Source organism: Marmota monax, unplaced genomic scaffold (genome assembly GCF_021218885.2).
Source record: "Marmota monax isolate L192 unplaced genomic scaffold, Marmota_monax_Labrador192_F-V1.1 WCK01_AAM20220418_F8-fsc00062, whole genome shotgun sequence".
Classification (NCBI taxonomy): domain Eukaryota; kingdom Metazoa; phylum Chordata; class Mammalia; order Rodentia; family Sciuridae; genus Marmota; species Marmota monax.
Genome location: NW_026695221.1, coordinates 10236385 through 10257779, shown reverse-complemented (window position 1 = coordinate 10257779; position 21395 = coordinate 10236385). Strand labels below are relative to the sequence as shown.

The window sequence follows — 21395 nt, the reverse complement described above, 5'->3', positions numbered from 1 at the left end:
AGGTGACCCCTATTTTATTCTGTTTTTAGGCTTCCAGGATTCTAGAAAGACCAGCAATGCTGTGGGGTAAATAGGGGAAAGGAAAGAGAAAGGAGGAGGGATCAGTGAGGAAAGTTAGAGAGAAGGTGGTTGGGGCGGCCGCCAGGCGGAGCCCAAGCTTACGCGTCCCTGCATCCGGGCCGACTTACAGGTAGCTTTGACTACATTTCCCAGGCTGCACCGCCTGGGGCAGTCCTCTTTTCCGCTAGCTCCGCCCCCTTCCCAGGGCCCCGCCCCCGCCCGGCGGCCCAGCTCTGCGCCCGCCCGACTTCCCAGCGGCCCCGTGCGGCCCGGGCATGCCCAGTGCGGGCGCAGCGGCCCCGGCCCTGGGAGCGCCCCGGCGGAGCGGGCGGCCGGGCGCGGAGGGGCCGAGGCGGTCCGCGGTGGGCGAGGGAGCTGCTGGTAGGTGCGAGCTACGGTGACCCAGGGCTCGGAGTGACCGCGCCGCCGGTTCAGGGCGACAGGGGCCGTTAGGGCGTGTGAAGGCAGGCAGGGCCGGAGAGTGGGTTGTGAGGTTTCCCGCAGTGACTGCGGGAGACGACCCTTGACAGGAAGGGACCTCGGACGGCAAGGATCCGCCGGGAACGGGCCAGGCCGCAGCGCTGTACGCTGCTGTGAAGAGCTTCTCTCCAGCTGGCGGCGCGGCTATCTTTAGTTTTCCCTGTGACCAGACGTGAGCGTGGTCCGCATCTCGTGCACAGCTGTGGTTAGGGAGAGTACCTGTTTTCAGCTTAATTGCCCAGGAGCTACGGGAGAGACGGGCCCAAGCGCCAGGGATGCGGAGGCAGTCGGTGAAGCCCAGTGAGAAGTGAGGATGTTTACCTTCGCCGTACCTGGAGTGGGATATTCCGGTTTCCTGCTTTCTCAGACTTGAGTTTATGGCTTAGAAATCAAAGTGCGGGACTGTGCCTCAGTAGATACCCCCTCTGTTGTAATGACTGTCAAGAATTTAATGTGGAGCTGTATTTCAAGGTTTAAAAAAGCTTATATGTCCATGGGACTTTCGGTTTAAACAAAAGCCCTCCTTGCATAGCTTAAATAAAAAGAAGTCCTCATCGAGGGGATAGAACGTCAGGGTTCTGAAGTTTGCTGTATTTGTCATTTGCTTGTTGTAATGCTGGACAAGCGATTTAACGTATGAGACTCAATGCTCCCCCTGTAAAATGCTGTGAACCAGATGCATCTTAATCCCCTCATTTGCAGGATCCCCCCGGTGTCATTCAGCCTGTGTGTCTCAAATTGTGGCAGGTTATTTTTATCTGTGCCTCAACTGTTTGTCAAACTAGATAATTCATACCAACTCTTCTTGTAGAAAATGTTAGGATGTCAGTATAAAATTGAAGTGACTTGTCCTTCAAAGGCCATTGGTCAGTAGGTACCCTGCCGGTTGGTACATGCAGAAGCCAGGTATTAACTGGCTGATTCAAATAACAGCGGTTCTGGATTGGGACAGACAGACATGTTTCAGGCTCCCTGTCAGTGCCTTGTAAGAAATACAGACAAATGCTCCGGAGGCTGAGGTAGGAGGATTGCAAGAGCAAAGCCAACCCCAGCAACTTAGCCAGACCCTAAGCAACTTAGCAACCCTGTCTCAAAATAAGAAATATAAAAAGGCTGGGAATGTGGCTCACTGGTTAAGTGCTTCTGGGTTTGATCTGCAGGATTTAAAAAAAAAAAATCCTGATGAAGTAATGGGCTTCCTCACACCTTTAAGCTGGCACATTCTTTAGTGGGATTGTGTTTATATAGAATCCTAAGGATTTCTTTTTTGTTTTGTTTTTTTTAATTCCATTGCATTTTGTACTAAAAATATATATATACGAAGAATTTCAGTGCTCTTAATTTATATGTAAGCAAATAGCTAAGAGGGTGGATTCATGATAGTCTTAAAACTGTTTCTTGTTCATTATTGAATACTTATCATTCACCTGGCTCTGAGTCTTCACTACAGCCTTGAGAACCCTGTCTGTACCTGTGCTCATATGCTTGAACTCTGAAGTATATGTTTCTAGGAGGGAAGAGTAGGAGTATTAACTGAATGTTAACTGTAGAAACTTCTGTTCCTGAAGTGAGCACATCTGGATAGGATTTGACCTAAGAAGCTGATAGTAAATATAATGTTGTGCAGGTTGTCTTCTTCTGCTGCATTCCCTGCTCTACCAGTTTTGAATGGCATTAGTCCAGTTAGGTCAATGAGGTGCTCTTCAGTGAAGTGTATAAAGGTCAGGGAAGGTGTACTTATGTTTTGAAATTTGGAACTTTTTATAAATTGCTTGTGAAATTGTTATATTAAGGTTATACCTTTTCTTTTTCTTTCTTTCCTTATTTTAATTAGGTATATATGATAGCAAAATGCATTTCGATTCAATGTACACAATTGCAGCACAGTTTTTCATTTCTCTGGTTGTACACGATGTAGCATCACACCCTATGTGTAATCTTAAGTGTACCTAGGGTAATGATGTCTATCTTATTCTATCATCTTGTGTGCCCCCATGCACCTTTCCCTAAGGTTATACCTTTTGAGAGAGAGAGAGAGAGAGAGAGAGAGAGAGAGAGAATTTCAATATTTATTTTTTAGTTTTCAGCGGACACAACATCTTTGTTTGTATGTGGTGCTGAGGATCGAACCCGGGCCGCATGCATGCCAGTCGAGTGCGCTACTGCTTGAGCCACATCCCCAGCCCCAAGGTTATACCTTTTAAACTGAGGACCCCACAGCATGATTTAGTGAGGCTGGAGATAGAATAGAATACTAAGTTCTTAAAAAATTTCTAGGAGCTGGGGATATAACTTTGTGTGTGGGCCAGTTGTACCTGGGGCCTTTGGTTTGATCCCCAGCATGGAAGGGTGGGAGTATTTCTGCAAGTGAATTTTCCATTCACCTTAAATACTATTTATACATGTGAACTCTCAGTTGCTTAACTTTTTTGTGTGTGTGATGCTGGGGATTGAATCCAGGGCCTTGTGCAGGCAAGGCAAGCATTCTACCAACTGAGCTATATCCCCAGCCCTCAATTGCTTAACTTTTGAAGCCATATTTCCCATTTACCCAAGAAATAAAATGAAAACCCTTATTGTTTTGAGGAATATTTATACATATGAACTTTTTCTGGTCTAATGTATTTTTTTTTTTTTTTTTTTTTTGTATTTTTTGGTGCTGGGGATTGAACCCAGGACCTCACACATATTAAGCACATATTGCTATACCACCAAGCTACACTCCTAGCCTTGGCCTAGTTTAAAATTACTCTGTTGCATGCTTATTACACTTATATACACATTTATATAAAGTTAAAAAACATAGACCTATTTGGAGGTCTTGGTAGGTAGCTTCACATTATAACTGAAAACTCTGTGTTCTTCAGGTCTCTGTGTCTGAAAGAAGTACATATTTAGTAATTTTTAGAACTTTTTCTTGCTTATATTTTCATTCAAGTGTGGAGGATATGATATGCAGCAAACATAAGAATTGCTTAAGAGGATATTAAAATGCTATTTTTACCCATCTCTAAATCCTCAAAAAAGCTTGGAGTCTGTGGTAGGAATAGTTTGGGACACCAACATTCAGAGGAGAACAGTGTTCTAAGCACATTTACCTCAAATAACAATAAAAGGGTGGTAGCTGGGTATGGTGACCCATGCCTGTCACCATGCCCAGCTACCATGTCCCAGCATTTGCAATCCCATATACTCAGGAGGCTGAGGAAGTTGTTTTTTAAAATTTTTTTATTTATTATTCTTTTTAATTATACTAGACAGTAGGATGTATTTTGACATTTGTACATACATTGAATATAACTTCTCATTCTTGTGGTTTTACATAATGTGGAGTTACACTGGTCATGTATTCATATATGAACATAGGAAAGTAATGTCTGATTCATTCTACCATCTTTCTATTCCCATCCCCCCTCTTTTCCCTTCTTCTGATCCAAAGTACTTCTGTTCTTCCCTCCTCCTCTCCTCTTACTGTGTGTTAGCAGCTGCATAAAGGTTTGCAAGTTTGAGGCCAGCCTGGGCAAGTTTTTGAGACCCTGTCTCAAAAATTAACAAAGGGATGGGGTGTAGCTTAATGGTACAGCAACCCTGGGTTCAATTCCCAGTGCTTGGGGGAGAAAAAAAAATCCAGGTGCACAGAGATTGCACCTGAAGTCCTAGCTACTCCCCAGCTACTCAGGAGGCCTAGGTTCCTGGAGCCTAGGAGTTCAAGAGCAGCCTGTACAACATGGTGAGACTCCATTTCAAAACAAACAAGCCAACCCAACAAATAATTACATGGGTTTTAAGTTTCAGCAGTTATAGGTCATAGCCTCACTTAGTTCACTGTGTTAGTGCTGGAATCTATTGCTCCCCTGTTTGAGGCACAGGAATAGGTGGTCATCATGTAGAGGTGTGCACCAAGTAATATCTTTAAGATAAATATTTTTCTTCCATTATGTACCATCTGTTTCCAGGTCCTTCATGATGAGAGATTTTGGGGTGCTTCTCTCTCTTCTGTGTAGTTGACAGTCTGGGTGGTGAGGAGATGGCTGACAGTGTCAAAACCTTTCTCCAGGACCTTGGCAGGGTGAGTACATCTTATTTCAAGGAGTTTTCCCTTAGACCTTTTTGCTAAGAAACTGACTATGAAATTCTTTGAGTGTTCTTGGAGATTTTACATTTTGGGGTCCTTCATATACAGGTTTTCATTTTAGTTCACACTACTCAGATAGAAATTTATTGTGTACCCTATAGGAGCTTGGAAGACCTGTCCAGTGAGTATTTGTAGTATTGGAGCCCTGGTCAGTTAAATTTTAACTTTTTATTTTGAGATAGATTAAGAATTAAGAATTATAGAAAAGTTGCAAGATAGTACAGTTACTGTATATCCTTTACCAGCTTCCCCAAATGTTAACACCTTGTCTGATTATGATACATTTGTCAAAACTAAAAAATAAACATTGCTACAGTACTATTACTTCAACTACTTTATTTGAATTTATATTATGTAACCTATTTTTTTTTTTAACTCCCATTTTACAAGTACAGGTGAGGAGGGTGCTCTAAGAAAATGCCCTATAAAGGTGTGTTTAGGACTTAGTCACCCAAATTTTCAGTGTTACAAGATTCTGTTACTTGTGGTGGATGTCTGGCGTCCAGTGTCTCCTCTGGAACCTCTCTTGCCATATTCTGAGCAGGAGGAGGTTCTTCCTTTAGTGAGAGTTTAGAAGGTTATTGCCTTACAGTAAAAAAGGAGAAATCAAAGGAGTATTATAGAAGGGCTAAAGAGATTATGCAATATGATCCACTTTTAATACCTTTATCTTCTATTCTCACATTCTTGAGCTATAAAATTTCAACCCTGGATCAGTTCTACAATGTGTTTCCCTACCTTACTATACTGTATCTAATAGGTGGGGATCCTGTAAGCATACTAGGTAGGCCATTGGCTATTTGAATTGCATTTTCTCAAAGATTGGAGTTTTCTGATTAAAAAATTTATCGGTGGAAGATTTAAAGGTTAAAAGCAAAAATAAAACTAAAAGTTACTCAAAAAAAGGTCAGATGCACACTATCAGTTTATGCTGTCATCAGTAGGTAGCACAGGCTTGGTTATTTCTCTGTCTCCTGCTGGTATTTCTAATATTTGTTTTGCCTAATAGCAGTTGATGAGAATGCTATCCTTAAATCCAGCTTGGCCATTACCTTCAGAACACCATTCTTTGCCTTTTCCTGAAGTTGAACACCCCAGTGCTGTCATTTTACTTTAGACATAAATCTGTGTGGTACTTATTGAACTATAACATAATTTTGGGGGTTTATTTGTGTACTTTTCTGGCTAATTTACAAATTTCTTGAGCATTTTTATGACCAAGATGTATCTCATTGAAGATTCTCAATATGTGGTTGATTGAGTAGCTGGATAGGTGGATGGATAAGTAAATGTAGTTCTTTGGACTAGGTGACAGGTAATTTTGGTATTTATACTACCAACACTTAAACCTGGAACTTTTCATGTTTGGCTGGCAGGTGCCTCTGTTACTGTCTTTATAGACTTAACTCTTTTTCTCATCATATATTCATTAAGGATATTTTCTCTTCGCGCTACCCTACCATATTCTTATGTTTTTCTATTGTATGTGGTGTTCTCTTATCCTAGGGCTTCACATTTTATAATAATTTTTTTCTTTCATTCTTATAACAGTAATTATTTCTTTACATGTCTTTCTCTAATTTTGGTTGTCCAGCCCTAGTCCTTTCTAGAGATCAGTTTTATTTATCCTTGTATCTTTAGATTTAGTGCAGGATACAGGAAATGCTATAGATATTTAATCGATAATGTAGAGTATATAGGGGAAACAACAATTTGGCATCATAGTATTGATGAATATGGAGGAGTTGGAAAACTGTTTTGCAACCATGTTTTTCAAGATTGGTTTGGGCAAGAATTGGTGCTAAATCTAGAGGGGAGAACTTAATAAGCAGGATATTAGCATGAGTTTGGAAGTGTCTCCTCAAAGATTGCTTATTAGTTTCAAGAGGAAAACATTTGCACCATATAATAGAGAAACTGGACAATACCTTGACTGTAAAATTAACATAATTACAAGGGGAAAGAGCTATCATGTATTTTTTTTTTCTTTCTTCATTACTGGTGACTGATCTAGACCTCACACGTGTTAGGCTAGTGTTCTGCTACTAAGCTGCATCCCTAGCCCTTTTTTTAAAAAAAATTTATTTTGAGACAGGGTCTTGCCAAATTACCTAGGCTTTCCTTGAACTGCCATCCTCCTACCTCAGCCTCCTGTGTAGCTGGGATTATAGGTGTGTGCCACTGTTCCTGAGGATATCATGTGCCACTTGATGTGATACCTTGAAAGGTACATCATCACTTCTGTGATATTCCTGCTAAAAATGCTTAATGGGATCTAATTATGAGGAAACAAATCTCAGTTTGAGGGAATTTCATAAAATAGCTGGCCTGTATTTTTATGTATTGGGAATTGAACCCAGGGCACTTTACTACTGAAGGTACTTCCCCAGTCCTTTGTATTTATATCCCTAAGTTGCTCAGTCTGACCTCAAACTTGCCTGCCTCAGTCTCCCAAGTCACTGGGATGATAGGTATGTGCTACCATGCTTTGCTGGCCTGTATTATTCAAAAAGAACTACAAAGGCTAAAGAATTATTGCTGATTTTAAGAGACTAAAGAAACATGATAACTAAATGCTAGATATGATTCTGGACTGAACTTTTATTATTTTTTTTCCAGTATTGGGATTGAACCCAGGGGTGATTTACTGCTGAGCTATATCCCCAGTCTTTTTGTTTTTAATTTTGAGACAGGGTCTCACTCACTGAGTTCCTGAGGGCTTTGCTAAATTGCTGAGGCTGGACTTAAATGAGCTGTTGGAATTATAAGCATACACCACTTCACCAGGCTGGACTGAACTCTTCTGGGGTGAAATGCCTTAGAGGGCATTATTGGGACAAATGGAGGAAATTGTGATGTGTACTATAAAATATTTTAGTATTAAATTTTTTGAATAACTATCTTGGTTATATAAAAACATTTTTCTTAGGAAATACACACTGAAAAATTAAGAGAACATGATACAGTAATCTATTCAAATGATTCAGGAAAAAAATGTAAGTATTTGTTAATATGACAAAATATTAAATTGATAAATCTTGAAAAAATATATTTGGAAGTGCGCCATTATTCTAGCAACTCTTCTGGAAGCTGGGAATCATTTTAAAAAATTAAAAGAAAGAGAAACTAAGGGTCGAGGGTATAGTTCAGTGGTAAAGTGTTTGCCTATTATGTATGAAGCCCTGGGTTTGATTCTTAGCACTTCCAAAAAGGGATATATCTATATTTAATTATATATGTGTGTGTGTGTGTGTGTGTGTGTATGTGTATACACACATACTGTACTTGTATACATATATATATATATATATATATATATATATATACACACACACACATACATATTAAAAGGTCCTTTAAGCTCTGTAACTAACTAAATAAAATGGTTTCCATTCTTACTTATCTATATGTAACTGTGGAAAGTCTTCTCCAATCCATAATCTCCTCTTGAAAAATATCCTTCTCTATAGGGAATCAAAGACTCCATCTGGGGTATTTGTACCATCTCAAAGCTAGATGCTCGAATCCAGCAGAAAAGAGAGGAGCAACGTCGAAGAAGGGCAAGTAGTGTCCTGGCACAGAGGAGAGCCCAGAGTATAGAGCGGAAGCAAGAGAGGTAAGGAGTATAGGACCATGTCAGAAAATGTCCCAGGGAGAGGCACATTAGAAGTGACTGATTCTTAGGAATAATAACGACCTACAGAGTAACTTAAAGTTTCAGCATTCCATTGTTTTTTGTGTTTCTTCACAGAAAGATGTTATGGTTGAATCATTCCCCCCACACTGACGTAAATTAGGATCTAGTAATATACCTTGCTTAAAATTTCATAATGTTGCCAAGTGCCGAGGTGCTGTAATCCCAGTGATTGGGGAGACTAAGACAGGAGGATCACAAGTTGAGGTCAGCCTCAGTAACTTATCAAGGCTTTCAGCAACTTAGTGAGACCCTGATTCAAAAAGTAAAAAGGGCTAGAGATGTAGCTTAGTGGTAAAGCTTCCCTGGGTTAAATTCCTAGTACCAATACATTCATGATGTTTGAAAAAGAACAGAATGCTAAATAAAGAACCAAAAACAACAACAGGTGTTATTTGGTTTATTTGTAGGAAAGCCTATGTAGATTGATTTATTGATAGAAGAACCCCAACCAAAGCCTTTCTCTTTTGATCTTCTCTAACCTACCTCATTGTTCAGAACATATATATTTGTGTGTGTGTTTGTGGGTTTTTTTTTTAAATCTGGTTCCTCAGAAGTATTTTTAATCTTTTCTCATTGACTGAATTACAAAATTGGAACACTGGGGGAACATTAGGTGCTGAAAAATAATGTGGTGCCAATGGAAGGAATAAAATGGAAAGCTACCAAACTGACAATTAGGAAGTAACCTAATTTATATGCATTATAAACTAAATGCGTATGGTCTTTTCCAGTGAGCCACGTATTGTTAGTAGAATTTTCCAGTGCTGTGCTTGGAATGGTGGAGTATTCTGGGTAAGTTCTTTTCTCTCAAATTCTGGGTGCTTTATAAATATCTTCAGATTGTTGTTGTTTTCTTGAAATGCTAAGACAAATAGCTTTGAACTGTTTATATGCATTTAATATAACTCAGGTTTCTGTGCACCTATAGTGATTTTATTCCCACTCAAGAAAGAACACACTGTATGTAAACAAGTGTCAGGAATTGTCCTGAATATATACTTAGTTTCTTTATTTTAAATGACTCATTCACAAGTTTTAGTATTGTTATAGATAACAATTTCTGTTGACAGTACATAGACATTTTGGCTAAGAGATCTATGGGGCTCAGAGGAAAAGGGCAGATATGATTGAACAAGGTTCTTCTCACATCTGATCATATGTATTGAATAGAATTGATTACTGTTGAAACCCAGAGCAGAAAACGTTGTCTATGGTTAATTGAGAACCAATGTACACTTAAGTGGAATTTGGGTACTTTAAATATGAAGTTAAATATTTTCTTTGACTTGGAATTCAGTAATTCAATTTATCTTAATCTAAACATTTCACAAATATTTTAAGATGCTGGCTTTAGATTTAACTAATAAGCATTATCACGTACTTAGCATATTCCTCTATATTTTGTCCCGAATACTATTTGAAGTATTCTTCTTTGTACCAAAAAGTTTGCAGTATCAGGTTTGTACCTCGTAGCTGGAGTTCTGGAAAATAGAAATGAATCTGATTCCTTGGTTGTTCTTCAAGCTTCCTGATTTATATTAGGCATTCCCATCTGAAAAATCATTACTGAAGTTTGAAACTCTTATATTAAAGAAGGACTTTTGATGCTTACCTTATTGCTTCTTTCCTGTAGTTCAGTCTCCTCTTGTTTTACCGTGTGTTTATTCCTGTGCTTCAGTCAGTAACAGCCCGAATTATTGGTAAGTACATACTTACTTCTTGTTGTCTGATAGGCATGGAGAGGGGAGATGATGTTTCTACTTTTTCTCAAAAGTTTTAGATGTTTTTAACTTAGACCTCTCAATAATCCTTTGAGATAAGAACTGTTGTTCTATCCATTTTGTGAATGAAGAAATAAAAGTTATTACTATAGTTCAACTGTTAAATAGGTGGCAGAGCTGTGATTTTAAAACCAGGTGGTTTCTTGCTAATTGTGTTCTGTTAGTCACTGTGACATTTCAGTTTCCGCCTTGTAAACAGGTTTGTTCCAAGATAAGCAGCATGTGTCTATGGCTACGCTGAATTGGAGCTGTGGCTAGAATATGGTGTGTTTACTATGAATAAGACTCTTTGAGTTAGGTATCATGGTATACTGGCAAGAAACAGGAAATGTGTGGGGGGAATAAAGAATATTTGCAAAATAGGGGTTCCATGTTTGGTCTTCTGATTTCCCATTTCTTTAATTAAACTACTACTCTTTTTCCCTTTTCTTAGGGGATCCATCACTACATGGAGATGTTTGGTCGTGGCTGGAATTCTTCCTCACATCAATTTTCAGTGCTCTTTGGGTGCTTCCCCTGTTTGTGCTTAGCAAAGTTGTGAATGCCATTTGGTTTCAAGTAGGTCCAGGGCAGAATGGAGTCTGGGTCCTACAGCATGATGGGTTGACAGGTGACAAGTTTTAGCCTGTGAAGTTAGTGGTATATAATGCCCTAATATATCTATATATCTATTTTTTTTTTTTGCTGGGAATTGAACCCAGGGTTGCTTAACAATTGAACCACATCCCCAGCCCTTTTAAAAAAATTTTTATTTTGAGGCAGGGTCTCATTGAGTCACTTAGGACCTTGCTAGGTTGCTGAGGTTAGTGTCAAACTTGCAATCCTCCTGTCTCAGCTTCCTGAGCTTTTGGAGTTACAGGTGTGAGCCACCGTGCCTGGCAGGACCTATTTCTTAGCCTTAATTTTTCTTGGCTAAGCAGCCAATGAATGATCTATGTGCTCTTGTAAAATGGAATCATTATCTTAGTGCATTGAAGCATCTCATTGACAGATGTCTGGGGCTTTTCTTTCCTGGCAATTCTAGTGAAAGACCAGTGGTATTAGTTTTGGATATAGGTAACAAGGGCAATTATTCATGTTTTGGTGCACCATTTTCTGTGTTACAGGATATTGCTGACCTAGCATTTGAGGTATCAGGGAGGAAGCCTCATCCATTCCCTAGTGTCAGCAAGATAATTGCTGACATGCTCTTCAACCTTTTGCTACAGGCTCTTTTCCTTATTCAGGTGAGACTGGCCTTCTGGACAAATTTTAAAAAGTTGCACTAGAGGGAGTATCACAAAGACAGGGTATTGCATTATATGGGGGTATTCAGATGTGTCATGTGAAAGGTAATGATATTTAAATCATTTTTTCACAGCAACAACTAGAGAATTTAAATATCATAAAATTAAAAGAAACAAGGATTTACTTGTGCTTTCCTGCCACCCTAGTATTCACCACACCTGCTGTTCAGAGGCTTGAGAAGTAGCTAAGTGTCTCAGCTGGAAGTGAAAATTGTAGAGCAGTGGGTGACTAATGTTAGGTCTCTTATGCTTTGGAATTAAGATATGCCATATTTGTTCTTCAGGGAATGTTTGTGAGTCTCTTTCCCATTCATCTTGTTGGTCAGCTGGTCAGTTTGCTGCATATGTCCCTTCTCTACTCACTGTACTGCTTTGAATATCGTTGGTTCAATAAAGGTAAGTACATCTAAAGAAACCTAGAATGTAAAGGCCTAGTTTAGAAATAGCTACTGCTAAGCAGACTACTCTATACTTAAGCCTTTGACAAATCATCTTTGAAAGGAAGTAGCCTTATTGGCAAGAGGGAGCTTACATTTATCTTAGTGAGTTTAATCCTTGAGACTGGGGGAAATGGCAATGTAGAATTATCTTTTTGGTGCTTAATATAACTCTGCCTGGGCCATAAGGTGGCGTAAGTGAGCATGAGTTGCTCTAAATTAGCAAAATTAAATTAATATCAGCATAATTAGATTCTTGCAGGATCTTTTAAAAGACTTTGGCATATTTAGCTGGGTGTGTGTGGCTGAAAGAGGTTATTTCTGCAGGCAGCATCCTTTTTGTTTGAGGTATACGTGTGTGTGTGCATTATTATTTTTTTTTTTTTGCAACTGGGATTGAATATATTTTTATTGTGAGATAGGATTTAAGTTGCTGAGGCTGTCCTCAAGCTTGTGATCCTTCTATCTCAGCCTTCGAGTAGCTAGGATTATAGGCTTGTGCTATGGTGCTTGGCTTATTTGATGTCTTGCTTTGTTCTAGACTAGTTCTGACAAAGGATGCTGGTACTGAAATTCATAATTCTTTCACCCTATCAGCTTTGAAATTGTGATTATTGAATTATAAAACTTTAAAAAAGAAACTTTATATCAGTATTTCACAATTCTATTTTATATGCTATAGCTATGCTCTAGGTGGTAGCTCTGTATCTAAAACCCAAGCCTCAAATAGTTTGCCTATAATAGGTTTTCACTTGATTAAAAGAAAACATGTAGTCGGGTGCTGTGACACATGACTGTAATCCCAGCAACTCAGGAGGCTGAGGCAGGAGGATTGTGAGTTCAAAGCCATCCTCAGCAAAATCGAGGCACTAAGAAACTCAGAGATCCTGTCTCTAAATAAAATACAAAATAGGGCTGAGGATGTGGCTCAGTGGTCAAATGCCCCTGAGTTCAATCCCTGGCATCCTCTCCTGCCCTCCACCAAAAAATTAAATAAATAAATAAGAAGTCTAATAACATTGTTGTCCTTGTTTTAGGAATTGAAATGCACCAGCGATTGTCAAACATAGAAAGGAATTGGCCTTACTACTTTGGATTTGGTTTGCCCTTGGCTTTCCTCACAGCAATGCAGTCCTCATACATTATCAGGTAATTTTACTAGAGAGATTTAAGAGAGACTAGTAAAAATAAAATTCATGTAGCGATTATCTCTTCTTTTCTTGGTTCTATGCCAGATTTCTTATTCAACGATTAGGATACCTGTAAAGATTTTTCTTCTTGACAGCTAGTCATAGACATTTATCAGTTAGTATTAAAATTACTCTGTATGAACCTCTGTCTCAAATTCTTCTGTGCTCCCTCCCAGGGCAGTGCTAAATATTCACAGTGCTTAGAAAAACCTTTTGTTCCATTTGAAAGCTGTATTTGATATGTTAAGACTATCAAGCCGTGATGTTTGCACTGAAGACAAAGGAACTTTGGGCTTTTAATATCTTTCTCAAACTCACGCTGGCTGTTGTGAAGGTGACTAATTATTTCTTTATTCTTTTTCTTTTTTTTTTTTTTTTTTTACAGTGGCTGCCTCTTCTCTATTCTCTTTCCTTTATTCATTATCAGTGCTAATGAAGCAAAGACCCCTGGAAAAGCATAGTAAGTATCAGCTAGTAATGAAATTTTTCAGATTTTTTTTTTCTTTTAAAATAATCTCTTACATTGCATGAAAACTATAATATACAGTTAAGAAGGGAAACATTTCTGGGATAAATCCCAAACTTTCAAACTTTTCCCATGAATATGTGCATATAGATTTTTATATATTTCCTGAATTGATACTATTACCCATAGTCTTTAAAATTTAACAGTCCACTGAATATTAGGCACTGGTGGACATCTTTAGTTAAGCTTATTTTTGTAAGAATGGCCAACTTAAAAAAAAAAATGAGCTGCTAGGCATAGTGGGACATGCTTATGATTGTAGCTATTTAGGAGACTGATGCAGGAGTATTGCAGGTTAAAAGTCAGCCTGGGCAACTCAGGGATACCCTTTTTCAAAATTAGTTTAAAAAAAAAATGCTAGGGATACTAGTATGCATTCATGAAGCCAAGGGTTCAATCCCAGTACCGCCCCCCCCCCCCCAAACAATGGGCTATATCATCTGGTCATATCAATTTATTGATAATATTGTAAAATGTTTAAAAATGAGTTTTTAGCAATAATAATAAGTTTTATTACTTCAAAGGAAAGCTCAGTCACTTTAGTTTTGATCAGTTTTGGTAAGTCAATGAGGATACTAGTATTAGAGAATTTTCAAATCTATTTTGAGTTTTTTCATTCTCTTGCAGGTAATTTTACCAGTGTTTATAATACAAGGGGTAATTGACTTTTTTTTTTTATTATTATGAAATGGTACTGGGGATCAAACTTAGGGATGCTCTGCCACTGAGCTATGTCCCTAACCTTTTTTATTTTGAGACACAGAATTTTACTAAGATGCCCAGGCTGGTGTTGAACTTATAATCCTCCTGCCTCAGCCTACCTAGTTGCTAGGATTGTAGGAGTGTACCACCGTGCCTGGCTTTATTTTATCTTATTTTATTTTTAACATTTGTTTATTTTTGGTGCTGGGGATTGAACCCAGAGGTGCTTTACCACTGAGCTACATCCAAGTCCATTTTAGTTTTTATTTTGAGACAGGGTCTCATGAAGTTGCATAGGACCATGCTAAGTTGCTGAGACTGATCTTGAACTTGCACTCCTTCCGCCTCAGCTTCCTAATTACTTTTTTAAAAAATGGTACTTGCTTGAAACTAACCACAGATATATCTTTGGCTTGAAGTTTGTATCCTGAAATTAGCCATAGAAAAGCACTTTTCAAATTATAATTAATCTAAAATATATAAGCCCCAATAATTCAAAACTAGTGATTCATTGCATTTACAGAAGCTGCAGGACCCAGGTCCCCGCCCCCCCCCCCCCCAAGTGCTGAGGACTAAAACCAGGGCCATGCTCATGCTAAGCAAGCATTCTACCTTTGCATTATAGTCTCACACCCTTTAGTTGCTTGTTCAGCCATGTGTCTGATACCTGTTCTTCCTTGATCAAATTTTAATTATCTTTCTCTATGCAGTTTTAAATTTAATATAGTCAAATAAGCTGTCACATGACTGAATCATTTTGCTAAACTGGAGGTTAACAATGTTGGATCTTTTGCTTTTAGCCTTTTCCAGTTGCGCCTGTTCTCCTTAGTGGTGTTTTTAAGCAACAGACTCTTCCACAAGACAGTCTATCTGCAGTCTGCCCTGAGTAGCTCAACGTCTGCAGAGAAGTTCTCTTCACCGCATCCATCTCCTGCCAAACTGAAGGCTGCTGTGGGCCATTGAGTTGCCTGTCATCTAAAGGGGATGGGTGGATTGGAAAGAAGTTGTGGCAGCTCTTTTCTCTATCCTCTCCTGGCTAGGGAAGGCAGGACCCACTCTGCCAAGGGCCCTTTGTGTATTCCCTTCTCTTTGAGGAATTTTTGTCTCTGGTACATGGGAGGCAGAATCTTTCTGACACCAGTATGTGGATTTTTAATACCACCGTGAGTCTGAAAGGACCACAGGTTTTTCTGCAGCTATTTTCTAGCATTTGCCAGCCCCTGTGCCTGGACTGATTTAAATACTTTGTTTTTCTCCCTGTGCCATTTACCCTCCCACCTCTCCTTCCTGCCTTCTAGCAACCTTGGATGAATGGGTTTTGTAATTCTAGTTGTTGTATTTTGTGGGGTTGTTATTTTTGTTGATTTTCTGTGAAGCACATACATTGGATGTGGGAGGTAAAGGAGTATCTCAGTTGCTCCTTGTTTACTCCCTTTATAGCCATCACTGTCTTGTTTCTTGTATCTCAGGTTAGGTTTTGGTCTCTCTTGCTCTACTGCAAAAAAGTAAAAGAAAAAGAAGCAAAGCAAAAAAAAAAAAAAAAAGAGCCTGAAGAGATGGGACAGAATGAAAGACCTCACAGCCAGATTGGCTGGGTTTTGAGGAGTAATCTTTTTTTTTTCCTTCCCCTTGAAGGGGAAAAAACTTTTTTCACTGGTACATTTAAAGCTCCCCAGCTATGGGGAGGTACCAGTTCTGGACAAGTGCCACTGTAACACAGAAATGCTCAGAGAAGCTGAACTGAACTTTTCAACTCTGGAAAGTGGAAATTTACTGTTGGTCACTGCCGGGTCTTACTGGTATTTCAAAGGAATATTGGGTGCTGCAAATAGGAACTAAAGGGGTAAACTTATTAAACCCATTAAATCTGTGATCAGTGATGTTTTTCTGTCATTTTAAGAGACTAAATATGGGCTGGGAGGGTAGTGGTCAAAATACTTGTACAATTTTAAAATGTCACAATTAAATGTGAGCTGGTTTCCCACAATGTGTCTAATGGCTAAATTTACAAATCATGGCATTGAGAGATGTATTCATCAAACACAAGACTTAGTCTTGGATAATCTGGTTATAGTTTTTAGAGATTAGCTCTGAAAAATGTCCTCTGAGGGAATTTGGGTTATATATTATAATTGTGTGTATATCTTTGGGTTGATTGTTTTAAAGTCTATGTGTATCTTGTGTATTCATGAAGGGAGGAAGGTTCATCTAGATTTCAGTGTACTGAATATGTCATTCATTTGTCAAGGGAAGAGATCAGACATTTGGTTAACAGAAACCTTCACTATGTGTACAGCAAAATAAGGAATTAAAAATTGTTGCTGGGAATTGTAATCTAAGTTTGAACTGCTTATGCAATTGATGGAAGGAGGGTTTTTAAATAGTGGGTATCTTAGAAGTGATTATTATTTCCAGGTTATAAACAAAAAGTTGTGGAAGACATAATTTAAAATATACTTCTAGCATTCCTGTGATACTTTTGGTCATTTGGCAGTATTGCAGAGAAGTACTTCCTGGTTGCTGGGGGCAGGATGGCCATTAAAAAAGATCTTAGTATTTCTTCAGCTTGTAATTGAAGAGTAATAGTTTTATTTAAGTATATTGTTTTAAACTAAGTTTTAGAAATAACTAGTTATTGAAGCAGTCACATCTTTATTGCCTGAAATTTGTTTTTATGCCAAATAGAAGCATCTTCAGTTTAGAAGGTTGAGTGGAGGAAAGTACCTGATTTTATCTCCTGCACTGTGCCTCTCTATGGAAAAAAATTAAGGCTTAGTTATAGAAAAGTGAGGAATTCATAGTTTTATTAAGGTAGTTAAGGCTAAACCTGTAAAAAGGCTAGGTTAGGCATATCTGCAATAATAGAAATTTGACGACTAATTATTTTTCTTGCTTTTTCACTAGGGTATGGGCACTGAGCAGTGATTAGGAAACTGAGGTCAAAGGGAAACAAGGCCCTATTTTTGCCCAGTACAGAATGGCAATTTGAGGCAAATTAATAATTAGTAACTAAAAGCATGGGAACTAAATGAAAGTTACTTGAGATTTAATAACTGATTCAGTAAGATCTGAGGAATTATAAAAGTTCTTTTCAAGAATAGACATGACAGCTTGGACAAGCATGTGATTCAAAACGCTAACCTTTTTATTCTAACTTTACAGTCCAGTTATCCTTTATAGCAACTCTTGAAGAAGTAGAAAGTGAATGCTTCAGATCTGAGCATGTCAGCTAGAAACATAATTTTTTTATTGCAGTGCTTGGGGATTAAATCAGGGCCTTGTGCATGCCAGGCAAGTGCTCTACCACCCCCTAGAAACCTTTAGATAGACAGATTTGTGCCCTGTTTTCTGTTAACTGTTGTGCACTTAATCAAGGCTAAGGTAAAGGATTAAGAGGAATTATGACAAACTGGAACAAATCTAGAAGATGGTAACTAATGCTCAGATGTTTGTAAACCACTTTGAAAAGATTACATCTATGGGCGGGAGAGAGAAGCACAAACAAAAGTTAACTTAAATTCTGATAATTACACAGAAATTTGAAGTTACTATATCCATAAAGTAAGAACAAATTGCTGTGAAAAGGAAATAGAATTATTGGAAACAGTTGTAGAAATTAAAATAAGATGGTTTATAAAAGTGGCACGGAGGAGGCTAAATTAGAAAACTCCAAGATAAAATCATGGAAATTTCCCCAAAGCAAGAAGACATGTAAAAATTATGGTGATATTGAAAAACAAGAAGATCTAGCATCTACTAATAGAAACTTCTGAAAATAACAGAAAAACAAGACAAGAATAAATTCACCCTAGGTTTGAACCCCAATATTAAAAAAAAAAGATGAAATTGTTTTTTTAGAATAAAGAGCTTGTCATGTCTAAAGCAGGAAAAATGAAATAAAACAGATGACTAAAGAAAAAATTACCAAAGAGAAAAATAGATTACCTATAAAGGAATGTGTCTCAGATTGCCATCAGCCTTCTCAAGACAACACTGAATGATAGAAGATAAATTGTAATGCCTTGAAGTATGCTTTTATGTGTGCTTATGTGTATGTATGGGATGGGTAAGACCCATTTTTTTCCTTAAAATTCTAAATTTAGCCATGCCATTAAGGAAAAATACGCCATTTTCAAACATGCAAAGGCACTTTTGGCTTTCCATTCCGCTTTTCTGGAAATAAGTTATTTGAAAGATCTATCAAAAATGAGAAGTCTTATTAAAACACGGAAACAACGTGAAACAACAGTGTGTTGGGAGGAAGTCTCATTCATAAAGCTTTCAAGCACACTGAGAAAAACTGGTGCTGGGGAGAAAAAAACATACTTGTTATTCCAGTGTGCCACAGATAAGATAGAGGTACATGCTTCTTTTGATCAAATGATAGTGCTATAGTTTGGATGTTCACTGTCCCCCAACGGCGGACACTAAAGGCCCCCCTCAACCCGCCACATAAATTCATGGCACTATTGGGAGATGGTGAAACCTTTGGGAGGTGGGGCCTAGTGGAAAGGAAGTTAAGTCATTGGATGTGTTCCCTTGAAGGGAACATTAGGACCCTGGCTCTTCTCTTCCTATTTATTCTGGTACTGGGAATTTAACCCAGGGTGCTCTACCACTGAGCTACATCCCTAGCCCTTTATATTATTATTCAATTTTAAGGCAGGGTCTCACTGAATTGCCCAGGCTAGTCTTGAACTTGGGATCCTTTTTCAGTTTCCTGAGTTGCTGGATATAGATATAGGCTGCCATGCTCAGCTTCTCTTCCTTCCTTTGCTTCCAAGTTGCATAGGGTGAACAGGCCTTCTGTCCTTGGATTTCTGCCTTTTGTGTGCTCCCAACTAAAGACCCAAGTAGGACAGAGCCAACCAATCATAGATTAAAACCTTTGGAACCAAAATAAATTTTGCTCCTTTTTAGTTTTTCAGAGGGACAGAAATCTGACTAGCAGGGATGGAAAAGGTACAGATACTTCCAGAACACCAAAAAGTCTACTTGAAAGTTATTATTTTGAGCAATTGATGGAATAGTAAATACAATGCTTTTTGAAACAACTAAAATCAAAACTTTTGATCAGGAATGAAGAGAATTAACTGATATACTGAATTCATCTGTAATCTGTGGGTTTGTAATTATAGTAATTTTTGTATGATTTAATTTTCCTGACCTTGATTTTATTTATAGATTTTTCTGTGGACCTGTATCAAAAACTCATCCAAGGGTCTGAGGGTATAGTTCAATGGTAGAGTGCTTGCCTAGCATGTGTAGACCCAGGAGTTCTATCCCCAGCACTGCAAAAAAAAAAAAAAAAAAAAAAAACTCATTTAAAAAATAAGCTTAGGTTTTAAACTTTGTTCCTTCATGTTCGTTTTGGTTTTTGAAAAAAGTGGCTTAATTTTATCACCCAGAAATTTAATTATATTGCTTTTAAGGAACATGTTCTAGAGTGCTCACCTAGCTTGTGTGAGGCATTGGGTTTGATCCTCAGTACCACATAAAAGAGGTATTGTGTCCATCTACAACTTAAAAAAAATTTTTAAAAAGTAAGTATAAATGGCCAACAAGTAAATTTTTAAAAAGTGAAAACAATATTTTAAAAAATATTCTTAATATTAATGGTATTTTTTAACTTTAAAGGAAAAAACCCAACCTTTTTTTTTTTTTTTTTTGAAAAAGAAAAACTTGTTTTGAGGACACATTTACTTTAAGTTCTGTAATTTCTGCATGTTCAGCTTTAATTTCCTCCTGTTAAAATTATGTGGAATACTTAATAAAAACAGAAAGATTGGTCTATTCAATCTTAACAGTCCAGGGATGATCCTGGTCATGTGAATTTTGAAAAAGTGCCTTGTGCTTTTAGTATTGGGGATTGAACCTAGGGGTCGAGTCCGGGAGCTTAACCACTGAGCAACATGCCCAGGCTTTTTTTTTTTTTTTTTTTTTTTTTGTGGTGCTGGGGATTAAACCCAGGGCTTTGTGCATGCAAGCTAAGCACTTTACCAACTGAGCTATATCCCTGGCCCCCTTTTTCTTTTTAAGTTGTTTAGGGCTTCACTAAGTTGTTGAGGCTGGCTTCCAATTTCCGATCCTCCTGCCTCAGCCTCCCCAGCCGCTGGGATTACAGGCACACGCCACCGGCTGGGCCAATGCACGCGTTTTTTGAAGCATTAAGTAATGTGCTTTTACCTAGTTTGATCAGTTCACGTTATGGGAGAGTAAATGGGAACATAAGGTAGCGGCAGGGCACCGAATTTGAAGAGTGGCTAAGGCTTCCTTCTTTGGTATAGCCTTTGCCCACTGATGCATGTAGGGAGCAGAAGTGAGTGAACATATTGATGTGTCTGAAAGTTGATGGATTTGGTTGCTTAAATTGTGCCCTCTTCCCTGCTCTCAGCAACATTTTTTTTGGGGCGGGGTGGGGGGCGGGGAAGAGAGAATAGAGGCAAGTTAGGATAGGAAGGCAGCTGTCTCTGGCAAATGTCTTACCGAAGGGTGAGTGAAGGAGGACTGGGCTGTCTCCTGGTTTGGCAAAAACAAACAACACAACAACAAAAAACAGGTCTACTCTTGGGAGAACTTTGCTGGAGGTAACGACTGTCCCTTAGCCGGGCACTGGCGGTTCTTCCATCTTCACGTGGATAGGCCTAGAAAGGCTCTTTCCCAAAACCAGGGGTGGAAGAAATGAAAATGCCTAATGAAACGTTAGGGGTCCCTTATCTAACGTAGTTACCACAGCAAGTAAAAACAGCTCTCGAGCGAATAATTAGATGAATCCTGCACAAGATCGAGCAGTCGGTCTGGACCAGGAAGCGTTTGACTTTTCACGAACAACAGAACAGCTTCCCGCCTCTCCTTTAACCTTTTATTAGGCAACGGTCCATTTCTTCCTTTGAAACAGAAAAGCTACTTCACGATCCCGCTTTTTAAGACTGGTAGCAGCAGTACCTAAACGTAGTTTCCGCTTCTGGTCACATGGCTGCGGTAAACGGACCACACCTTCTCGACGCTACTTCTTCCGGGTCCGCAGTCTGACACGTCACTCCTCGTTCCTCAACCAAACTGCTCCAAGCACGCTCTTTTCTCGCTCTTTGCTTTCACGAA

General features: G+C 38.6%; 1 protein-coding gene across 2 annotated transcripts; it reads left to right on the top strand.

Moving 5' to 3' along the window:
• The first annotated feature begins 319 nt into the window (after positions 1-319).
• Ei24 (EI24 autophagy associated transmembrane protein) lies at positions 320-16622 on the top strand. Of its 2 annotated transcripts, XM_046432746.2 has the most exons (11): positions 320-441; positions 4497-4609; positions 8146-8291; positions 9104-9164; positions 10006-10072; positions 10587-10711; positions 11260-11379; positions 11724-11835; positions 12914-13025; positions 13452-13526; positions 15095-16622. In XM_046432746.2, the coding sequence occupies exons 2-11, from the start codon at positions 4568-4570 to the stop codon at positions 15255-15257; spliced, it is 1023 nt and encodes a 340-aa protein (XP_046288702.1). In that variant the 5' UTR covers positions 320-441; positions 4497-4567; the 3' UTR covers positions 15258-16622. The 2 variants fall into 2 exon arrangements, with proteins under 2 accessions (XP_046288702.1, XP_058431243.1); XM_058575260.1 differs by lacking the exons at positions 320-441; positions 4497-4609 and adding an exon at positions 7605-7671.
• Positions 16623-21395: the final 4773 nt, after the last annotated feature.

Bases quoted from the DNA above. Each gene is read 5' to 3' on its own strand.
- Ei24 (XM_046432746.2), top strand. From the start codon at position 4,568: ATGGCTGACAGTGTCAAAACCTTTCTCCAGGACCTTGGCAGG. The intron at 9,165-10,005 runs GTAAGTTCTTTT...TCTTTCCTGTAG, and splicing joins GGAATGGTGGAGTATTCTGG to TTCAGTCTCCTCTTGTTTTA. The intron at 13,026-13,451 runs GTAATTTTACTA...TTTTTTTTACAG, and splicing joins CAGTCCTCATACATTATCAG to TGGCTGCCTCTTCTCTATTC.